Raw genomic sequence first — 23,051 nt, 5'->3', positions numbered from 1 at the left:
TGAAACAAAAAGGCACCGCACACCATCAATCCCGGTTGTCAGGTCTTATGGCGGGCGTCATTCAGGTTGGTATCCCTCCGCTGTCCGGGGTATCTCCAGATAAGTCTTCGCTAGTCATCGTTGCGCATTTCGAAACGGGACTCATCACTGAAGACAAACCTGCTCCACTCAATGTAGACTGAATGTGCCCGACCCCACTGCAAAAAGGCATTTTGGTGTACAGAGATCAATGGTAATCGGCTCAAGGGTCGCCGTGGCGTGTGCTCAGTCCCCTTTCTGTGAGCCGCCTTTTAATGGTCCTTCTGCTCACTGAAGCACCAGTTGCACGTCAGATCGAGGAGAACGATCAATCCGGGGCGTTGAGTGCCGTTCCGACGACTGCTCGGTCCTCACCTTCTGTCGTCTCTCAGGGCCGACCGCTTCGTTCGTGGCGTATTTGGCCATGGTTCAACCGTTCCGGCCAATGTCGTTGAATACTGGAACACTGGCCTCGATCCTATTCAAATGTCGAGCTATTCGACGATTACTTCGAACCGAGCTGCATGTCTTCTTCGAACCGAGCTGCATGTCCTGTCTTAAATGTTGACATGTGCATATATTGTTATGGCACCTGTCTTGGAGGCAGTTACTGTCCAATTGAGTATACGAAATTAAATTCGCAAAGCATTTATGCCCTGGTTCAAATAGCTCAGAGCACTATGGGACTTAACTGCTGAGGACATCAGTCCCCTAGAACTTAGAACTACTTAGACCTAACTAACCTAAGGACATCACACACATCCATGCCCGAGGCAGAATTCGAACCTGCGACCGCAGCGGTCGCTCGGCTCCAGACTGGAGCGCCCAGAACCACACGGCCACTCCGGCCGGCTAGGCGCTTCAGTCTAGAACCGCGCGACCACTACGGTCGCAGGTTCGAATCCTGCTTCGGGCATGGATGTGTGTGATGTCCTTAGGTTAGTTAGGTTTAATTAGTTCTAAGTTCTCAGAAGTTAAGTCGCATCGTGCTCAGAGCCATTTGAAGCATTTTGAAGCGCCTAGAACCGCTTGGCTACTCCGGCCGGCCTATGCCCTGGTGTCATATCCCATGTTTACTGTCCTTGCAGACGTGCTATGAAATTGCGCTGCAGCGTCACACTTTCGTCCATGGGCCGCCAAAGTTTACAATTTTGCTATTTCCGTCAATACCTGTATGAATATCAGTTTGAGACCAATTTTCGTAACTTCTTCGTTATACTTTATTTTTTTATGTTGGAGTGTATACGGTATGTTAACGTATCCACTAATAAATAACATAGCAATAGAGGAATAGGAAGAACAGCAAATTATAGGATAGCAAAAGATGCGTTATATAAAAAAGTTTATCGAGAACTGTGGGTGCAGCAGATACGGTGACAAAAGACGACACTGGAGGACTGGAAGAAAAATGTAGTGGTATCAGGAGAACTTGAATACTGACGCGTTAAAAATAATAATAAGAAATAGCTATTTTTCCATGTTACAGCATAACGGATATCAGATATGAATCAGTCGACAATTTGTTATTAATACATTGGTCTCGATGAAAGTTCTTTGTGTAGATGTCCATTTTTTAACTATTTACCAGTTTCGATTTGCAAACTATTCCACACCTCGGACTTCCTACTAATGATTTATTTTCGTGAATAAATCAAAACCATGCCTCGATGGTTTCCAGTATATCAGTGACTAAATGAATCCCGAAAATAATGGCTAGCATTACAGAGAAGTTTTGTAAACGTAAAAATACATTGAAAGACATTCTTCTAAACATTTTCTGTTGGTCTCGATGTTTCACCTGATACTACAGCTGAAAATTACGGACACTGCCGTGGAAACGTCTGTGAGAAGTAAGCTGTCCGCGACGAGTTGGTGGCACCGGCGACCGTTCACGTTATCGATTCTGTATTCGTTGGGACGGAGGCGGCTGCTGTAACGTTACCACGTTTAGAGTTCTGCCAACAGCAATAACTTCGAGCCGCGCAACTCTGCCTGTTTCAAGGAACTTCTTCGCTGGAGTTCAAGTACGGTATTCCACCCACATAGCTACGGTAAAGTAAACTGTATCAGCCTCCAGCATTTTGCATCCCATCCGGCACGGGACCTGCTTCTTTTTCCGAAGATGGCACGACCTCGTTTCACGAACACACGCTCACATAGTTGCAGACAGAAAATTTATACACGTGGTAGCCAATAACAGTGGAAACAAGTGGATGATCTGTGAAGAATTACCATTTGTTGTACCACAAGGGCGCTAAAATAAAAACAAGAATGTATTAGTATTCTATATTTTTGGCGAAATAACATCAGAACTAGTAGGCAGCCAAACAATCGTACCTACAGCTTGTCTCGAAAGTTATCTCTACGATCTTCATCCGAGTGGGACAGAAGACGCACGGCCTTTTTTTGTATGGAAGTATGTGTGTGACTGTCAGAGAGGCAATGGGACATACCCACAAACTTCTTTGTCGACTGCTGTGGTGATCTTGTGTTGCAAATAATAGGTATGGAGATTAGCCTTTTTCCTTAAAACTTGCGTGTTAATTGTAATTTTTGCCTTGCGCGTTGCGCGCCTTTTATTTGGCAGTCATTTATAAAAAGTAAATGCTTTGCCGCCTGAGGCAGTCTTGCTTCAATTGTTTTCGGTCGGTGCTGTAGCCACAAACGGAACTCTAACAGATTCCAACATGACTTAGCGTACCTACTGTGAGCCACTGAACAAGACTCCGCCAACATATCTAGAACCCCGCTATAACATGTCTCTCCAGTACGTAATTTCCCAAAACACATATTTTTCCTATTTCGCATATTTATCGCATGTTTATTAATGGAAGTACATTAACTGCATTCTCCATAAATGGTACAGAAAGGAACTCGTTCTTATATGTTCTCAGAATTATGGTATTTTGAGACCACGGTAACCTCCGGTCAGTCGTGTAATTGGTTTACATCAAGCCAGCGCAGAAAGCCAATAGGTCGCATCACAGTGCACAGCTAAAAAAAGAACAACATGGAACTAACACTTCAAAGTCTGAATACTAATTTTGTACTTTATATATCAAAGTACTTCCTAGAAATTAATTTACTTTTACTACCCATATAACTGATTTTGGAGTTATTTAATACACCTTTCTTTTAAGAGTGATATATAATTGAAAGGTTCTAAGAAGTTAATCTTCTCTGCACTAAACTAAACTGAACTCCGTCCGGACAGGCCTTGGAAGACCCAACGCTACCGGCCGGCCGCCGTGTCATCCTCAGCCCACACGCGGATGCGGACGTGGAAGGACATGTGGTGAGCACACCGCTCTCCCGGCCGTATGTCAGTTAACGAGACCGGAACCACTACTTCTCAATCAAGTAGCTTCTCAGTTTGCCTCACAAGGGGTGAGTCCACCCCGCTAGTCAACAGCGCTCGGCAGACTTGATGGTCACCCATCCAAGTGCTAGCCTAGCCCGACGGCGCTTAACATATGGGATCTGACGGGAACCGGTGTTACCACTGCCGCAAGGCCATTGACTAGTCTTCTCTGCAGAACAGTACAAAAATAGTTACAGCAAAGATATTAAATGTATTAAAGCTTTATTTATAGGTGAACTGATATGATCGGTTCTTAACTATCACAGGACACGCACAGCAAACACTTCCAGTATAGAAATAGGAATTGTAGTACTTCGATTCTGGAGGAATTTGCAGCTTTAGTTTGCAGATATTTTCACCGCCCGTTGGGCTTTACTGTGTAGGTAATACATTGTTATTCGCTTCCTCATTAGCACATGTGGTTTACTCCCGGTGTCATGACCAGGGTATCCATCGGGTATGACTTCAGGTCACGGTTAGTAGTCACAGAGGAAACTCTGGAGGCACAACGGTCAGTCACGTAAATGTACACACTCATGTGTTACCTCTTACGTAACAGTATCGTGATGTCGTTTTCCAACAGAATGATCGTCCATACATGGGAGATGTCTCCGTAAAACGTTTGCTTGATATTAAGGTGCTCCAATAGTCAGTAAAATCACCAGACCTGCACGCGACAGAATATATGTGGGACCAGCTAGGACGCCTTCTCTGTCCCAGTGCCACGACAGCACAAGGATCAGCTACAACAGTTGTGGGCTAGCTTGCATGAGCAGTGGATACAACTGGTTTGTACTATACTTCCCAACCGAATCAGTGCATGCCTCCAAGCCAGAGGGTGTGGAACGTCATACTCATCAACGGGCTCTTACTACCAAGTTATTTGAAAATTTGATTCGATTTTGTGGTATTTGAAATAACATCACATACCCTCTCGACCCATGAAAGTTGATTTCTTTTCGTCCTCCTTTTCCCCGTGCTTCACTTTCTTTGTCAGTCAGTGTATCTCTTTCTCTTTAGATTTTGCAATTTCAATTAAAATATTTATGACATAATGATTTAATTTTAAAACATCTCATATGGCAGAGAATGCTGATTTTTTAAAAAAATCAGTAAAAAAATTTCACTATGGCAAAAAACAATAAAATTAGTAATTTATCTAACGTATTTTCTGCTCATATCACGTAACAGTTGTGCACAGACAAATGAAGTAATTACATGTGATTTAGAAACTAGCATCATCAGAATGCTACAGTTAGCTTCGGAGATACCTTTACATTTTGTTGAGCACAGAGACGAAAGTTACACCACCTTATTATAAAGTACACCAGAAAAATACAGATTTGCCGAAAGTACTATTCTTTCCCTATATTTTTGTTTAAATAATAATATGGCTTCAAATATAATTTTCGCTATTATTACAAAATATACATATTTGTAAGTAGTCTGCTATGACTTCGCATGCAAGTGTAAAAAGGTAAATAACACCCCAAGTGTACGCTGCACCATCGTCAGTTGTGAAACATTTTAGTATATAATTTGACATGTTGACGGCCGTTAACTTACATACTGCTTCATGTAAACGAAAATTTACTTCAGTTTTGAAACAAATTTTGCCATAAATGTGTCTATATGAAGACAGTAACTGTTCTCGAAGGAACAGATTACTGTTGTTGACCGTGCAGCTTTTCCCTGGAATAAATGATGACTAACTGAAACCCTCAGCTGCCGACAGGTGTTGTTGATATACCTTGATGTGGACAGCTGAAAATGTGTGCCCCGACCGGGACTCGAACCCGGGATCTCCTGCTTGCATGGCAGACGCTGAGCCACCGAGGACACAGATGAATAGCGCGACTGCAGGGACTACACCTGTCGGCAGCTGAGGGTTTCAGTTAGTCACCATTTATTCCAGGGAAAAGCTGCACGGTCAACAACAGTAATCTGTTCCTTCGAGAACAGTTACTGTCTTCATATATATATAGTTAAAGGCTACCCAGCCATTGACCTTCGTCTGTGCGAATGCGCACAGGTTGCCCAAACTCTTACGGGAATCGCCAAAGCGTGCGCAAGTAATGAGCGAATGGGCAAATGTCTATAAGGTACATTACATATGTAGATTCGTGGACAGTTGGGAATGTGAGTCTCGTGGGAAGCGTGCAAGGGATAAGTCCCTGCAGTCGCGCTGTTCATCTGTGTCCTCGGTGGCTTAGATGGATAGAGCGTCTGCCATGTAAGCAGGAGATCCCGGGTTTGAGTCCCGGTCGGGGCACACATTTTCAGCTGTCCACATCAAGATATATCAACAACACCTGTCGGCAGCTGAGGGTTTCAGTTAGTCATCATTTATAAATGTGTCTGCCTAGTACACGAATGTTAACTAATAAGTGAGCGCCCATCGTAAAGCAGATAAAGATCAAAGTTATAGCAACAAGTACAAGGCAAATGTTCCATTCTTAGTGCTCTAGATACCAAATGAAACGAAAATTATCCGATATGCTTGTGGGTTTCTGTGAAGTATTGCACGACAATCAAACATTCTCTCCAATTCACCGCCTGCAGGTTCAGCTGAGGAGAGGAGCCTTAGAGAAACTCTGCATCGAATGCATCATTCATTCTGCACTTTTTGAAACTGCTGAACTCCTGGTATACAATGACAATAAAAAAGTCTTCGAGTGTAGGTATGCTATTCTCGTCAAAATGCTACTATTAATGAACCACGTCCAAAACACTGAAATGTATGCACATAGTATTTCTACTTCATGTAATTTCGCTACGCTGGTAGCACTAACGTAACTGTTGTATAGTATGGTAATCGGGTTTCACAAAGACAGTTTGATGTCAGTTTTGTATGTGCGTATATATATAAATTGTTACTGTTTCCCGTGCGGTTCTAGGCGCTTCAGTCTGAAACCGCGTGACCGCTACGGTCGCAGGTTCGAATCCTGCCTCGGGCATGGATGTGTGTGATGTCCTTAGGTTAGTTAGGTTCAATTAGTTCTAAGTTCTAGGCGACTGATGACCTCAGAAATTAAATCGCATAGTGCTCAGAGCCATTTGAACCTTTTTTTTTGTTACTGTTTCCTTACCTGAAATTTTAAATTTATAGAATTCTGTCTGTATTCTAGTGACTCGAATAATGAAATAAAACAGTGATAACCTACAAAATATCGTCCTCTGAGTTGAGCTCCGTCAAAAATAAGCATTTTCGGGAGTTAAAAGGCAAATATACTGATTTACATAGAAACAGACAAACAATAAGATAAACAGCAGACAGTTTTCTAGTAATATGTAGATAAATTGATAAACTTACTACGAAACACGTAAATTGAACAAGAATATGAGAAAAATATAGAATTTGCCAAACTAAGAAAGAAGCTTTTTGCCAGCTAACGTATGCTGAAACTAGGGAAACATAAAAGATTAGTAGTCCATTCAACTGCACCCCCCTCCCAACCCCTTCCATCCCCGTTACACTTAGAATGGAAAGTGAGATTTGAGTGTTTTATAACAAAAATGTTCATAAAATTGTATATTGATGTGTAAGAAATTTTTATTTTTTCATTACTAAAAAAAGGGTTGGACCCACACAATTGTATTAGATGGAGTGATTCATCTTTCACATATGGTTCAGCTCTTTCAGCACTCAAGGCGTGTGGGAAGCCACATTTACGTGGTAGGGAAGACATTAGACAAATTCGTAGTTCTCAAAGTACAAACATGCATGTTGTCACTGACCAACTTTGCAGAAAAACGTTTAACAGCCGGATATCAGTAGAAGACGGAATGACTGGTTTTACGATCTCAGATCACGCTATTCACCCATTGACTGAATGTAATGTTCTATGTGGGTGGTTTGCTGAACTTTTGGAAAGGTTGACATGACTTCACTGTCGTAATTGCATTATTAATTAGATGCCGAGGAAACTTTACAGGGTTTCTCACGCCAACGAGTCACACATTGAAGGCAAGAGTACGTTACGTTTCAGTACATTATTAGTTACGGTAGAGAATGGTGTAATATTACTGAACGGGGGTACTGTTGAGTCGACGAAAGAAGATCCATAACAGCTGCAGTGAACTAGGCGCGGCTGCTCCAAGCGATATTCTGTTCGTGGCTATGGCAACGCTTCAGTGTTGTCGCAGTTCTATGGACTACTATTGTTTTCACCTGCAGCTGTTAGCGCTTCGCAGTCGAAATCTGTCGACAGCTGTCGCAGTCGAAAACTGTTCACAGGTTCTGCTTACTCGGTAGGGATGACAAAATGACGTGACGTGTCCAGCAGCACATTTCGAGTAAACCGGACGTGACACTGACACCGGCTTATCTCGTGGCTGAATGCACCCTCGGAAATAGCTGAAACAACAGCTAAATACACTACGCAACAAAATTAAATGGTCACTTCTTCGAAAGCCAGTAATTGTCTCCCACTGCGACGCGTAAGTTTGAAATGTGACTCAAAGGTGCCTACAAACTTCCTCTGCAATGGCGCAAAAGCGTGGCGTCCTGCGACGTCACCCCCAGGGCTCGGTAAGGCTTTAAATAGCAAGGTGTCGACTTGTGAGAAAAAATACCGCAACTCAGAAGTTCATGTGAGCAGATAGGTAAATTAATTATGTCACACTCTAACAAAATTTCACCACGATTCTCCACAATGTCACAGTGGAAGTGTCATGCGATGACAAGGCCATCACAGACCCTCCTACCCTTATTTCAAGGTCTTCTTTTGACGTCTCTGCGATGGAGGTCACTCGGTTTTCTTAAGGCGGCCGAGGAAAACATTTGACACACCGCCGCTCAGAAAAGGTCTCTGGATGTGGCATAAAGGGTGTCCCTTTGGGGCGTTGATTATCACACATTTCCGATCTAAAACGACTGTTCGCAGTGCGATGAGCAACAGGAAGAGCCTCTTGACAAGCTTTGACACTGATGACACTCTCAGACGTTTCAATACTTATGTAAGAACGTTTTGAGGCTCCATCCCCATTGAACGTGATCGCGCCCCTTTGGAGTGCGACGCGACCGATACTTTTGCTCTCGTGTACAGGATGGAACCGCTATGGAGCGCTCAAAACCATTCGACGAAATTTGAACATGATCCGAAGCATCACAGGATACTTACGCTTTTGCAACCCTTCTGTTTTCCGTCCTCCTGTGGTGTTATCGCTTGGGAGAGCAACATCAACATGTGCGTAAGTGGAATGGCAAAGAGTTCCTCTCGCACACCACAGTTTGACAACACCCTCGGTGTCAACAACGCAACTTTGTGGAGCTCTTTACAAACGTACTTTCAAAATTCTCGACACCATATCAGCCTGGCAAATTCTCTAGTGCCTATGAGTTTGGCAACCCCTTCGACAAACTTTGACACGGTTTGCCTACTTCCAGGCGCCAGAGCCTCCGCCAGGCGTGAAGTTGCAGGGTGCCATGCCACGCTTTTGTACCATTGCAGAGGGAGGTTTAGGCACCTTTGAGGCCAATTTCAAGTCAATTACGGGATTTCGAAAAAGAGATCATTTAATTCTATTGTGCAATGTGTTTTACACGCCGCAGCTTAAGCTGTCCTCTTAGGTAGCTGTCCTCTTAGGTTCCTTCCTAACCACAACCTCAGAAGTCGCAACGTATTCGAAAATAATAAGTCAAAAGTTTTTGACAAGGTAGAAAATGAATTTTACGGCTGCTCATTTCACTCGCAGCAGTATAAGTTGTCTTCCTAGCTTCGTGCCTAACCATAAACTCAGATATCGCGACACACTCGGTGAAAAAGCTAAATATTTGTGACAAGCAAGAATACAAATGTCCTTTATGATGTTTCACTTGCAGCTGTTCATCTTTCGTTTCCTTATCAGACAGAAGTCACAAAATCAAAGAAACACATTCCTGAGAGACTGTGCTCTTACGCATAAATAACATAGAATAGTGCAGAACATACTTATATTACATTCATAAGAAAGCCGAAGAATCTGTTAGAAACGCTAAGGTGAGCGAAATACGACGAAATTAATATGTCATCTGCTGCATCGCCTGACACCCCATTTTGACGTCAATTCCCAGTAAGCCTATCTTGTTACTAGCTTCTCCCGATAGCAACATAACCGTCCACTTATTGGAAATAGCCTTGTACACATTTCTCACAGCAAACAACGAATTTTGCTAAGGTGTTATATAGTTTCAGACTAATGACAGTGTTTGATATTGCGCACGTGCCATTTATACGTAGCCTGATATTAGTAGGATACTTGAATTATGACGCTGGTTGACACCACAAACGTTTTGCATCACTTCGTTTCCAAGAGTTCCTGAACCTGTACAGAAAATTGGAACAGAGATCGATATAAACATCATTTCTACCCTTTTTATTGCTTTGAAAACCATACATTGCATATTGTACCACCATACAGCGAAGCCTTCAGGGGCGGAGCTCCAGACTGTAGTACACAACGGTACCTCCAATACCCAGTACCACGTTCTCTTCCATTGATGCAATCCCATATTCCTCGTGCCTTACTATCCACAAGTTCATCAAGGCACTGTTGGTCCAGATTGTCCCATTCCCCAACGGCGATTCGGCGTAGATGCTTCAAACTGGCTGGTGGTCACGTCGTCCATAAACAGCGCTTTTCAATCCATTCCAGGCATGTTCGATTGGGTTCATGTCTGGAGAACATGCTGGCCACTCTAGTCAAACAATGTCGTTATCCTGAAGGAAATCATTCACAAGATGTGCTCGATGGGGGCGCGAATGGTCGTCCATGTAGACGAATGCCTCACCAATATGCTGCCGATATGGTTGCACAATCGATAGGAGGATGACATTCACGTATCGTACAGCCGTTACGGCGCCTTCCATGACCACCAGCGGCGTACGTCGGCCCCACATAATACCACCCCAAAACAGCAGGGAACCTCCACCTTGCTACACTCGTTGGACAGTGTGTCTAAGTCGTTCAGCCTGACTGGGTTGCCTCCAAACACGTCTCCGACGATTGTCTGGTTTAAGGCATATGCGAAACTCATCGGTGAAGAGAACGTGATGCCAACCTTGCGCGGTCCATTCGGCATGTTTTTGGGCCCATCTGTACCACGCTGCATGGTGACGTGGTTGCAAAGACGGACCTCGCCATGGACGTCGGGAGTGAAGTTGCGCATCATGCAGCCTATTGCGTACAGATTGAGTCGTAACACGACGTCCTGTGGCTGCACGAAAAGCATTATTCAACATGGTGGCGTTGCTGTCAGGGTTCCTCCGAGCATAATCCGTAGGTCGCGATCATCCACTGCAGTAGTACCAGCCCTTGGACGGTCTGAGTGATGCATGTCATCGACAGTTCCTGTCTCTCTGTATCTCCTCCATGTTCTACCAACATCGCTTTGGTTTACTCCGAGATGCCTGGTCACTTCCCTTGTTGAGAGTCCTTCCTGTCACAAAGTAACAATGCGGACGCTTCCGAACCGCGGTATTGACCGTCTAGGCATGGTTGAACCACAGACAACACGAGTCGTGTACCTCCTTCCTGGTGGAATGACTGGAACTGATCGGCTGTCAGACCCCCTCAGTCTGATAGCCGCTGCTCATGCATGGTTGTTTACATCGTTGGGCGGGTTTAGTGACATCTCTGAACAGTCAAAGGGACTGTGTCTGTGACACTATATCCACAGTCAACACCTCTCTTCAGGAGTTCTGGGAACCAGGGTAATGCAAAACATTTTTTGATGTGTGTACTTTAAAATAACTATCGATTCTGCTTCTTGCTAAAAAGATAAAATTTGACAGAGTGATTTCATAAAGATATATTATGGCATTAATAGACAACTTACGTATATATGTTTCAATTACATCAAGTTTCAAAAGCTGCAGCTTATTCACTAGAGCTGTAATGTGAGTGTACATAGCCAGCGAAGCTTACAACGGAATATGTAACGTGACAGACCGTCTTCAGGCCGAAGAAAGCGCATCAGTTGCCGATATCATCTCAACTTACTATCGACTTTTTTGTTCTAGGAGAATGAAGAGTTTTTTAAGTTGCTTGTACAGCTTTCTTGTATTTTTATGTTAAAGGTTTGTGGATATGTGATACCTAATGTTCGAGAAAAGCTATGTCCTCTCAAGTCACCGAGTTTGCTACGCCCAGCTGAATGCTGAATCGCGGAGTGAGGCAAATACAACAACCAAGGTGCAGCTGGCACTACGAACGTTTGCCGGCCACTACTAAGAACACACACGTATCGATAAAAAGTGAATTAGCGTGATGTCTTTGTTCGCAGAGGCTGGTTCTCCGCTTGTCCTTTTAGAATTTCAGCAGTATTCAAGTAGTGTTCGAGTAGTGAGCCTCGAGAGAGATTATCTCAAAAGTGTGATGAGATCGGCTCAAGCGTACGACACGTGAATTAATCTTCACGGGGTTAGAAGTGAGTTCAAAGCAGTTCTAAGTCATTTAAAAAGATATTTTGAGAAGATTATCGGCTTACATAGAAAAAGATTATTTTGCCGATTTTGGTAGAATGTAGACCCAACAGGTATAGATAAAGCATTGATTTATTGAAGTGAGAGATTAGTTTACCCTATTTGTGATTAATTGTGCGTTGTGCTCTTTAAAAGCCACGAGATGGTAGGCGAAATTTGTTTCAATATTTCTGTGATTTTTCCGTTCGATGGTGTATGGGTAGGATTCGGCTTGGGCATTGTAAGATAGTAAATTCCGGAAATCTCGCTTTAGCGCTGAATGTCCAATCTGTATTAAGATTAACGGTCGTCCCATGTAATATTCATTTATTGAGAAACAGTAGGAAGTTTATTGACAGTTTGATAGCTTTTCACCCTGTTCCTAAACGACAAATCAAGAAGCATTTATTAGGTGACACGCTAATTCTCTCTAGAAAAGATCGAGTGCCGTGTTTTGAAATTTAAATATTAGTGTGTCGCTGAAGTCAACGCCTGAAGCGGTTGAGCTTTGATTAAGCCTACATACGGCTCATATAGTTGAGAAGTGGCAGTAACGCTCAGGTTTTATGTTTTGTTTATTTTTATTACATTTTCTCTTAGTGTGGTTTGGAACAGAAAACCAATTCCGGTAAAGTAAAACGCTGACTTGTACCTATAAACAGAGTAACTGCGGGAGACAAAGAATTAACGGTTTTAAACTGAAATTTCAGTACTCGACTTGTCCTTTATCCCCAAACTATTACAAGAAATACAATCAATGGCTTATTACAAAGCAGACTAATATCTTGACTATATGTTTTCGTAACAAAGTAAATCCAAAGGCCAATAAAGTAAACGACTGGAATATGGGTGACATCGAAGAAAATAGAAATTACAGCGAAAAGAAATAGAATTAATCTTTATTTAGACAGGGAAAACAAAGTTAACGTTTTATTGAAAACTGGTTAATTATAAATGAAAAGCTATTCCACTTAACTGTGAAAGGTTGAGACTGACGAAACAGTTCATTAGGATAAAATTTCAATGGAGCCAGGGATATTATTGTAGCAAGGCGCTTCTTATAGAGGTTGTCGTTGATTGACAGCGAGAGATGAACAATATTAAATTATATCTTTGCCTTGTGAACGTATTCTCCATATTATGTAAAAATTTATAACGTTCATACTGATTGCTTGTACATACAATTATTCGTTGAAGCTTTAAAAGAAGAGCAACTACAAGCGGCAATGGATCTATATGATGTATTATTCATCGCTGTTGGGAAAGTTTTTAGTTGTATCCATCCTTTCGTATATAGTGTGTTTTATAGAGTGAGAAGCTGAATATCAAATCTTACGTCACGTCGTTGTATTAGCACAGGCGATTATTTCAAGTCATACTGATTACTTCGTTGAATGCAGGCAAGGTCTTGTCAGTGCAGCTTGTTGTAGTATTACGAGAGCGAGCTACATTGTCCGACGTTGCTTTTCACCTACGTATTCCATCGCTGTTAGAGCGTGTTCATACAGTATATCCCCTAAAGGATGGCGCAGTACAAATAGTCTGACTTGTCATGTGGGAACGTCAGTCAACTTCGAAAAAAGTCCATAACTAAAATTTTAGCTGCCGAGGGCTTCTGCACTTGAAACTACCTATTGCACAGCACTGAATTCTACTGTACGCCACGCCAACGCCAACCAGGGACAAGGCGGCGATGACTATGCGGCTCTCTTTTGTCAGTGGTGATTAGCCAACTAAAAGCGATCGAAAGATATCTCAACATTCGCAGAGAAATACAGCTTATATTCTGTCTACAGCTCTCTCTCAAATTGTTGTGGTGTATGTGCTCATAATTACGAATTTTCGAAACGTCCACATTAGTTTTATTTTTCTAGCTATTGTGAAAATGTGATATATTGATACAACGTACTAAACACATTTTTGCACTCCATAAACATAAATTAAGTACAACAATTGACAACTATGTGAGTAGCAAATAGACTTCAACAACGTTACAGCAAACTGGACCTCGTTTGTGAATGAAGCCTGCCTTATAACGGTATATTTCGAACGGTGTTCTGCGTATTTAATCAGATTTTGAAAAAGGGAAAAGAAAAAGTAGTTTACTGATAATTGCAACTTAAGGTTTTTGTCAAGATGGTAGACTGAAAACTGTAGTGATCTATCCATAACAATTATTCTGTGTTAATGTTCCGTAAAATGCATTACGCTAACGGAAAAATTTTCGGTGTAATAGTTGAAGTACATTCCTAATACCGGATGAAATTTTAAGTATTTGTACATATTTGTCAGGATGATCTCGAAACGTGGCTGATAATGATTCGGAGTTTTTATGACGTGAGCAAGAATCGAGGAAGAAAGGGATTTCTTTTCACGCAATGGAAGAAAAGCGTGACAAGTGAAAAATGTAAAATTTCTCTTACTCATTTTCCCAGACTCTGATGAATCTGTGCAGAACATAGGTCGTTTTACACGTAGTGCAAAGCTTGCAACCGATTCCTGAAGCGAAATAAATAATGTAGATCCACACCGACTTTTGTTTGTTTTTCACCTTTTAATGAAAGAATTCTTTTACAAAGCATTTCATTTTAGAAATCAGTCATAAATGTACAATGTACGCGCAAGATTCCCTAAATCCAGCGAGCGAGCTAAATCTTTCTACTTGTGGCAACCAGTACACCACCGCTTTGTCTTTGTCTTGTTTTCTTGTGCTTTTGTTCCGCAGCGGCGCGAAGTCGACGTGGTTATTAGCAGATTTGACGTGGTCGTAAACGACTCGCACTTGAATCCCGCAACAAACTCCACTGACATTCTAATTTAGAGTAATTTTAGTTTGTTAATGTCAATAGACATTGTTCCATTTAAAAAAGTGTATGTTTGCGCAAATAATACACTTTTAAGTACTATTACAATCCGTTTATTGGCTATTAATACGAGCCTCTGGCTACCAATCCATTCTCGGAAAACCGCACATCAATAACACTGTCCATTTCGGCTTATTTGCGGTCCGTCCAGGTTAGAAGGTTAGATAATTCATTCTCTCTCTCTCTCTCTCTCTCTCTCTCTCTCTCTCTCTCGTATAGATAACTCAATATTCGTAGAGAAATAAGTCTTATATTTTGTCTACAACCTTGTCCATAACTTTTTGTAAGACAGCTGTAAATTTGTTGGTATACTTTCTGTTTTGAGTACATCTAACAATTATTTAGATATACACACACACCGTCGACACGCTGCAGAGTCTGTGGCAACAGTGCAAGAAAGCTGGGCACAAAGAGGAAGTGTATTCTATATAGGGTGACTAATTATTGAAATAAATTTACAGCATTTTTTGAAAAAGTTACAGACATGGATGAAAAGCTACACAAATCGCCATCAGACAGTGAACTCAAGTTCTGTGTGCAAAAGAGTACAGAAACAGAGCGCTTTTTGGTCGCAGAGGGAACGAATCGTCGAGTAGGAAGTAACTGTAGGCTCGCCGTTTTCAGACTCATCATAATTGCAGGATTCTTGGGAATAAACGAAAGCAGTATACCACTGAAGTAAAAGCGGCGCCTTGATTTCCAATGTATGCACCCCTCAACATCTCAACATTATATCCGTACTCGCTCCGTTTCTGATCTCTTGCTGTATTTCTCCATCGTAGACAGAAAAACATTGACAGGATTTCTATCGGCGGGAGACCGATCGTACATAGTCTTTTGTTGCGTTCAGAACGATATGGTTCGGAAGAGCTGCCAAAAATTACATTTATATTCACCGGAAAGTACTGCAGAGAAAGTACTGTAGCTCCGTTTTTACCAAAATCCTGAATCTACACCCCTGTTGGAAGAGAGCTGCGCCATCCAGCCGCAATTCCCTGAGCATGTCCACTAAGCGCCGTAGCAACAACCAGCGTTATCCACAGGAATCCATCTCTCGACGCAGGTGACGAACCAGAAAACATTCGTTGTAACGTTATCTGTTTTTTTTTTTTTTGGAAGGGGGGGGGGGGGCGAGTAAATTCCGAAGTCTATCGACAACTGAACGTAGGCTTGTGTACTCAATTGGCGTGAACTACTACCATGCCCTTATTTGTTTCCACAATTTGTTTTCGTGTCTACCATCGGGTCTGGCGCATACAGGAAAAGGATGTACGTATGTTACATCGACTATCGTAGTCCGCAGCTGGGAGCATATTTTTATCGATAAATTGTTTCCTCCCATGTTAAAAATATTTACTTTTACTTTCCCTTTTCTACTCAAGGGGTCTGCACATGTCTCTTAGACAAGTCTTTGTGGGTGATAAACACTGAACGTGTGTGTGAATTCCTAAGGGCACAAACTGCTGAGGTCATAGCTCCCTAGACTTACACACTATTTAAACTAACTTACGCTAAGAGCAACACACGCACCCATGCCTGAGGGAGGACTCGAACCTCCGGCGGGAGAGTCCCCGCAATCCGTGAGATGCCGCCTTAAACCGCGTGGCCACTCCGAGCGGCTATAAATTTTGATATACAGGGTTATGATTATTAATGAGTACAACGTCCCATGAATATTTTGTTGTTACAACCTATGAGTTCAGAACATATAGAGATGTTGATATCTCAGCTGTTCACGTTGGTGTACGTCCAATGATGATAAAATGAAACAACTGCAGCCGTCTTTCTGATGTTATTTTCTCATACTGGAACCAGTTTCGGCGACTCAGTACACCATCTTCAGACCTCAACTGAAGCTGTATAAACGATCCCGTCAGTGGCCAACAGTGTTGACTTCAATCGCATACTGTAAAAGCGATGTTGAACCTGCAACCATCAACAACCAGCTTGTTGTTGGTGGTTGCAGACATTACTTATATGCATGCTCTTCTATCATCTCTGTCTTCTGAACTGCTTGTTTAGATTGTGAATCGTTTCCATCTGGCAACTTCTGCGAGTTCGTGGCTCCAGTCGCTGAAAAACATCCATGCCCGCGGCAGGATTCGAACTTGCGACCGTAGCAGTCGCGCGGTTCCGGTCTGAGTGCCTAGAACCGCTAGACCACCGCGGCCGGCTCGGCCACCATTGACCAGACGTTTTTCAATTGGTGAGATATCTGGAGAATGTGCAGCACTCGAACATTTTTTGTATCCAGAAAGGCCCGTACACGACCTGCAATATGCGGTCGTGAATTATCCTGCTGAAATGTACGGTTTCGCAGAGATCAAATGAAGGGTAGAGCCACAGGTATTAACACATCTGAAGTGTAACGTCCACTGTTAAAAGTGTCGTCAATGCGAACAAAAGGTGACCGAGACGTGTAGCCAATGGCACCCCGTAGCGTATCACGCCGGGTGATACGCTAGTATGGCGATGACCAATACACGCTTCCAATGTGCGTTCACCACGATGTCGCCAAACACGGATGCGACCATGATGATGCTGTAAAAAGAACCTGGATTCATCCGAAAAAATGTTTCGCCATTCGTGCACCCTGGTTCGTCGTTAAGTACGCCATCGCAGGCGCTCATGTCTGTGATGCAGCGTCAAGGGTAACCGCAGCCATGGTCTCCGAGCTGATATTCCATGCTGCTGCAAACGTCGTCGAACTGTCGTCCCCATCTGTTGAGTCAGGGATCGAGAGGTGGCTGCACTATCCGTTACAGCCATGCGGATAAGATGCTAGTCATCTCGACTGCTAGTGATACGAGGCCGTTGGAATGCAGCACGGCGTTCGGTATTACCCCCCTGAACTCACCGATTCCACATTCTGCTAACAGTCATTGGATCTCGACCAACGCGAGCAGCAGTCTCCCGATACGATAAGCCGCAGTCGCGATAGGCTACAATCCGACCTTTATCAAAGTCGGAAACGTGATGGTACGCATTTCTCCTCCTTACACGAGGCATCACAACAACGTTTCACCAGGCAACGCCGGTCAACTGTTGTTTGTGTATGAGAAATCGGTTGGAAACTTTCCTCATCTTAGCACGTTGTAGGTGTCGCCACCGGCGCCAATCGTGTGTGAATGCTCTGAAAAGCTAATCGTTTCATATCACAGCATCTTCTTCCTGTCGGTTAAATTTCGCGTCTGTAGCACGTCATTTTAGCAGTGTAGCAATTTTAATGGGCAATAGTGTATTACTGAACCAATGATATAAACAAAGTGTTGGCCACAACAGAAACCGTGCTGAATGTACCACCAAAACACCTCTTGTTAGACGCAAAGTGTCTAGCGTCAGACATTCTGACTCGCTTCGATTCAGTGACCTGGCGTTGATTGGCAGAGTCTGTAGGTAGGAAGACTTTAGAGATATCACCGAAAAGGCACAAAGCATTAAAAAATACTTTTTGACAAATAACGTACAGTTTAGGTAGCTCTTTTCGAAAGTATGTCGTACTGTGTGAACCAATGACTCTACCTCGGTTGTTTAATATTCCTCTATCTTGTGCTAGTCAAAGTACAAATGAATCTCCGAAAACCTTTAGGAGGAGTATGATATACAAAAAGTAAGACAATACAGGGCTATTACAAATGATTGAAGCGATTTCATAAATTCACTGTAGCTCCATTCATCGACATATGGTCACGACACACTACAGATACGTAGAAAAACTCATAAAGTTTTGTTCGGCTGAAACCGCACTTCAGGTTTCTGCCGCCAGAGCGCTCGAGAGCGCAGTGAGACAAAATGGCGACAGGAGCCGAGAAAGCGTATGTCGTGCTTGAAATGCACTCACATCAGTCAGTCATAACAGTGCAACGACACTTCAGGACGAAGTTCAACAAAGATCCACCGACTGCTAACTCCATTCAGCGATGGTATGCGCAGTTTAAAGCTTCTGGATGCCTCTGTAAGGGGAAATCAACGGGTCGGCCTGCAGTGAGCGAAGAAACGGTTGAACGCGTGCGGGCAAGTTTCACGCATAGTGATGTGAAAGATTCAGTGTTTAAACCTCCTCTACCAAGAAACGTGCCAGAACTGCGAGCTCGCATCAACAATGCTTTCGAACTCATTGGTGGGGACATGCTACGCCGAGTGTAGGAGGAACTTGATTATCGGCTTGATGTCTGCCGAATCACTAAAGGGGCACATATCGAACATTTGTGAATGCCTAAAAAAACTTTTTGAGTTTTTGTATGTGTGTGCAAAGCATTGTGAAAATATCTCAAATAATAAAGTTATTGTAGAGCTGTGAAATCGCTTCAATCATTTGTAATAACCCTGTACTTTCAATACACTCTACAGGGTGAGACAAGAGGAAAGGTAAGTGGTTAGGAGGTGATACAGTCAGTGATTCGGGAAAAGAAAGGAAAAATGATATCGCCCAATGGACATAAGTCCTATTCCAATGGTTTCCGAGAAAAAACACATTTAATGTCTCTTTTGTACGTTTTTGTCGAAAACATCGAAAAAAAGAACCCTCCGCGGAAACGTGCCGCAGTACAAAATTAAATTACGTTAATTTCCTACAAGAAAAGACCCACTCATTTTTTTCTAGGACTAATGATTGGTGCGAATACAGCGCGTGAATACTGAAGATTTCCAAGCGACTCGCATGTGCTGCAGCTTAGTAGTTTTTGAGGTAAATTTGAGGTAGTTTACCGACTTGGTAGAGCTTAAGGGACCAGTATCAAACTGTTCGTCTCAACGTCCTCTACATTACTGTGGTACGTCGTAACCACTGACAATGTTTAAATAACACAGAAAATAAATAACAATGTACATTAAATGTGTTCTACCTTGGAAACCATTCGAATAGGGCGTATGTCCATATGAAGTTTTTTGCTCAGAATCGCTAGTACTGTTACCCCACAAAGCATGTACCTTTCCTCCCGCGTCACCCCGCATAAACATAACACTCCTCCTTTATTGAGTTCCTCAAATTTAGCAGTAAGACGTTACCAATAAAACACGGAACAAATTCTCATACGTAAACGACAATCCACCTGTTATACGGTACAAACATAAATTAATATGGAAAAACTATAAAAAATACAAGTACTGGACGAAGGACGCATGTAAAGTCACGGTCACAGACGGTTCTTGTACTGTCAGTTATCAATAAAATACCTTTTCATATACATAATGCAGTCACCCACATGTCCCTGCAGCGTACGCCAGTTACGCAAAAACTTAATGTCGTAGAGTTAGTATTTTTACTTCAAAGCTATGGAAAATATATAAATGTAATTCAGGAGAAAACTATATAAAACTCACTTACTCCTAAAAGTAAACATCATACATTTTTATTGGCATATTATCTACTGATTATGGTAAGATAGATTATCTACCATCTTCGTTAATATAGTTGTCAAATTTCAACCTCTAAAGGGAGCCAAGTCAGTTTGTTACACAGCCAGCTGCCTGTGATGCAGTACTGCTGATAAAAGGTACGACCAACTGTATAAGAAATCAAAAATACTGTAGGCTTCTCAGTTCTACAAAACTCCTCATGTGACATTGGCTGTTGCTAATCTCCTATTCTGAAGATCACGTACTGCTGTCAGCTGATTGATAACTACAATCGGACACAAAATACTGAATATACACAGTCAAAAGAAATACGATTACCCCTGAACTACGATCGCTGCTTCTAAGATGGTGTGTACACCATTTAATTTGAGAAACCGAAAAACGATAAGCACTATGTTTATGTACTGTACTGCGATATTTGTCTCATTTTGATCTTATCATACATCTAATAGAGGTTTTCATAGATTCAGTTGTAACTAATACACGAAAATGTGCTTGGAAAGGGGCTTGATGACCGAAATACGTTGTCCTTTGAAGTAGCATTGAACAGCCGAAGTGGAGTGAATATTTCATAATACACACGGTAATTTAAAATGAATGAAACAAAAACAAAGTATTCTTGTGACTGTAGAAACGACTTTATTTCAGAAATACACATTTAGAGATGAAGGTTAATTCTCACAGTTTCTATGGACGTTCACAGATCTTCGATTGGTGTTATCAGCGACACGGTATACGTGTATCCGTTCTAGCGGAACCCGATCGATGGAGTTAACCGCGTCGACTATCCAGAGCCTTAGCACCGTAAATGGGGCTATGTAAACCTTCAAAAATCCCCAACATTAAAAAATCTATTGGTGTAAGGCCAGGTGACCAGCGGAGCTGGCCGGCCGGATTGGCCGAGCGGTTCTAGACGCTTCAGTCTGGAACTGTGCGACCGCTATGGTCGCAAGTTCGAATCCTGCCTCGGGCATGGATGCGTATGATGTCCTTAGTTTAGTTAGGTTTAAGTAGTTCTAAGTTCTAGGGGACTGATGACCTCAGATGTTAAGTCCCATAGTGCTCTGAGCCTGCGGAGCAGAAGATTTCCGTTGAGGTGACTACTTGTGACGTTATGGCAACATGGGTGGGCAACGTCCTGCTGCAAAATGAAGGTTTGGCACATCTTCTGTCATTTGAGGCAACAACCAGAGAAACCGCATCGAGATAGGTTATACCTGCAATGGCAGATCCTGCGAAAAAGATTTTGCGGTTGCTTACTGCGGAAAACATTAAGTTTCGGACAGTCACGTTCATGCTCCAGATACGCATACGGCTTTTGTGTACCCCACATTCCAAACTTTGCCCCTCATGTGAAATGTGGTTTCGTCAGTGAACCCAAGTCTCTCTGCAAAACCATTTACCTACAACAGTGCTCAAAAATCAATGCATAACTGCCTCCGTTTTGATTTATCGGCTGGTTTTAGTGACTACAACATCTGAATTCTGTGAGTCTTGAACTGCAGATGCTTGCGCAATGAACGCCACACTGTTGATGAAGACACATTCACTACCCTACTGGCACGACGAATGGATTTTCTGGAGCTTTTTTCGTAGGTCGTGGAAATGTTTTCCACTACTTCATTCTCCACAAGCATTCTGTATCCTCGAATTACTTTGTGCATTTAGCAATGTTGTAACGGGGTTGCGCCACTTATCAAACCTAGTCCTAACATTTCTTTGAACAATGGTTATTGGTGATGTTTTTGCTTATTCTACGACACAATATGCCTTTTCTGTCGCGGTTGCCACCATTTCGAATGCTTACGCCAGCGATGGACAACAACGGCGACTATTGTCTCGTTGTTGCCAACATAAACTGTAAGAGTTAACCTCCTAGTCTACATGACTATTTCTGAAACAAAGTCATTATTTTATTCATAGGACTACTTCCTTTTTGTGTCATTCATTTTGAATCGCCCAGTATTAACGACACCCCTGCCACACTGCAAAGTGGAGTCCTTAACCGATTCTCTTATACAAAAATTTTGAAGCTGAGTTCGTTTTTCTGTTTTCCGGCAGCTAAAGTAAGATTTCAGGGCGATACATATAAGTATAAACCTGAAATACCTCAGTGGGTGATAATTTCCCACCGAAGGCTCATAGAAACTGGAAAGCTGTTTTAGTATCTCAGTAGCTCTCAGAGAATCAGAAGTACCGCCAATTGTTGAAAAGTTGATCGTTTTTTCTGCAGATGAGGTCCTTTGTCCGGTGTAACATCACGCTTGCTCGGCTCATGTTACTTCGTTCGTAGACTCAAATGGGTCTAAGCACTATGGGACATCTGAGGTCATCAGTCCCCTAGACGTAGATCTACTTAAACCGAACTAACGTAAGGACATCACACACATCCATGCCCGAGGCAGGATTCGAACCTGCGACCGTAGCAGCAGCGCGGTTCCGGACTGAAGCGCCTAGAACCGCTCGGCCACAACGGCCGCCGTTCGCAGACTAATCGGTTGCTTTTTGTGAAACCTCTAAGTGTGTAGTTCGGGCCGCCATGCTGCTTGCCACAAGTCGTACAATCCTGAAAGAGAGAGGGAAGGAATGTGCTATGGAAATGCGAGGTATGAGGTAATGAAACATTAACTTTGTTAATTAAGTGCTCTGTAACATTGCTAACAAGCACAAACAACATGAGTGAAACTTAATATTCGTGTAACTGACTGAGAAAACAAGTATTTTCTGGTTGATCGTAGAGCAAGATTTTTCCAGGTTGTTTCGGCAGGGCAGGTAGAGACACATATTCTGTGGGTCTGCAACTTCTGGGTAAAACCGGGACGAAGTTTAAGGAAATCAGAAGCTTATAGCTGCTACCGGGTCTTTGTTGTGTTTTGAGTATGGCGACTGGGTCGGAATGGGGAATGCCGTAGTGTTAATGATAGCCCTCACAATCCTAGGGACTATTTGCTGGCCGGTGTGACAGAGCGGTTCTAGTCGAACCGCGCGACCGGTACGGTCGCAGGT

The 23,051-nt window shown here is 42.7% G+C and overlaps 1 protein-coding gene across 2 annotated transcripts in view; it reads left to right on the top strand.

The window, feature by feature from the left end:
* Positions 1-23,051, top strand: part of LOC124789121 (slit homolog 2 protein) — a 642,438-nt gene that overhangs the window by 96,939 nt on the left and 522,448 nt on the right. The window contains exon 3 of one of the 2 annotated variants that reach the window (XM_047256410.1): positions 3,233-3,313. The exons of the other annotated variant lie outside the window; for it this stretch is intronic. Coding sequence (XP_047112366.1) covers positions 3,233-3,313 — 81 coding nt within the window. The remainder of the gene's footprint in view (positions 1-3,232; positions 3,314-23,051) is intronic. 2 annotated transcript variants of the gene reach the window in all.

Source organism: Schistocerca piceifrons, chromosome 3 (assembly GCF_021461385.2).
Source record: "Schistocerca piceifrons isolate TAMUIC-IGC-003096 chromosome 3, iqSchPice1.1, whole genome shotgun sequence".
NCBI classification, from domain to species: domain Eukaryota; kingdom Metazoa; phylum Arthropoda; class Insecta; order Orthoptera; family Acrididae; genus Schistocerca; species Schistocerca piceifrons.
Note: the sequence above shows the minus strand (reverse complement) of the source record. Positions and strands in the feature narration are given on the sequence as shown.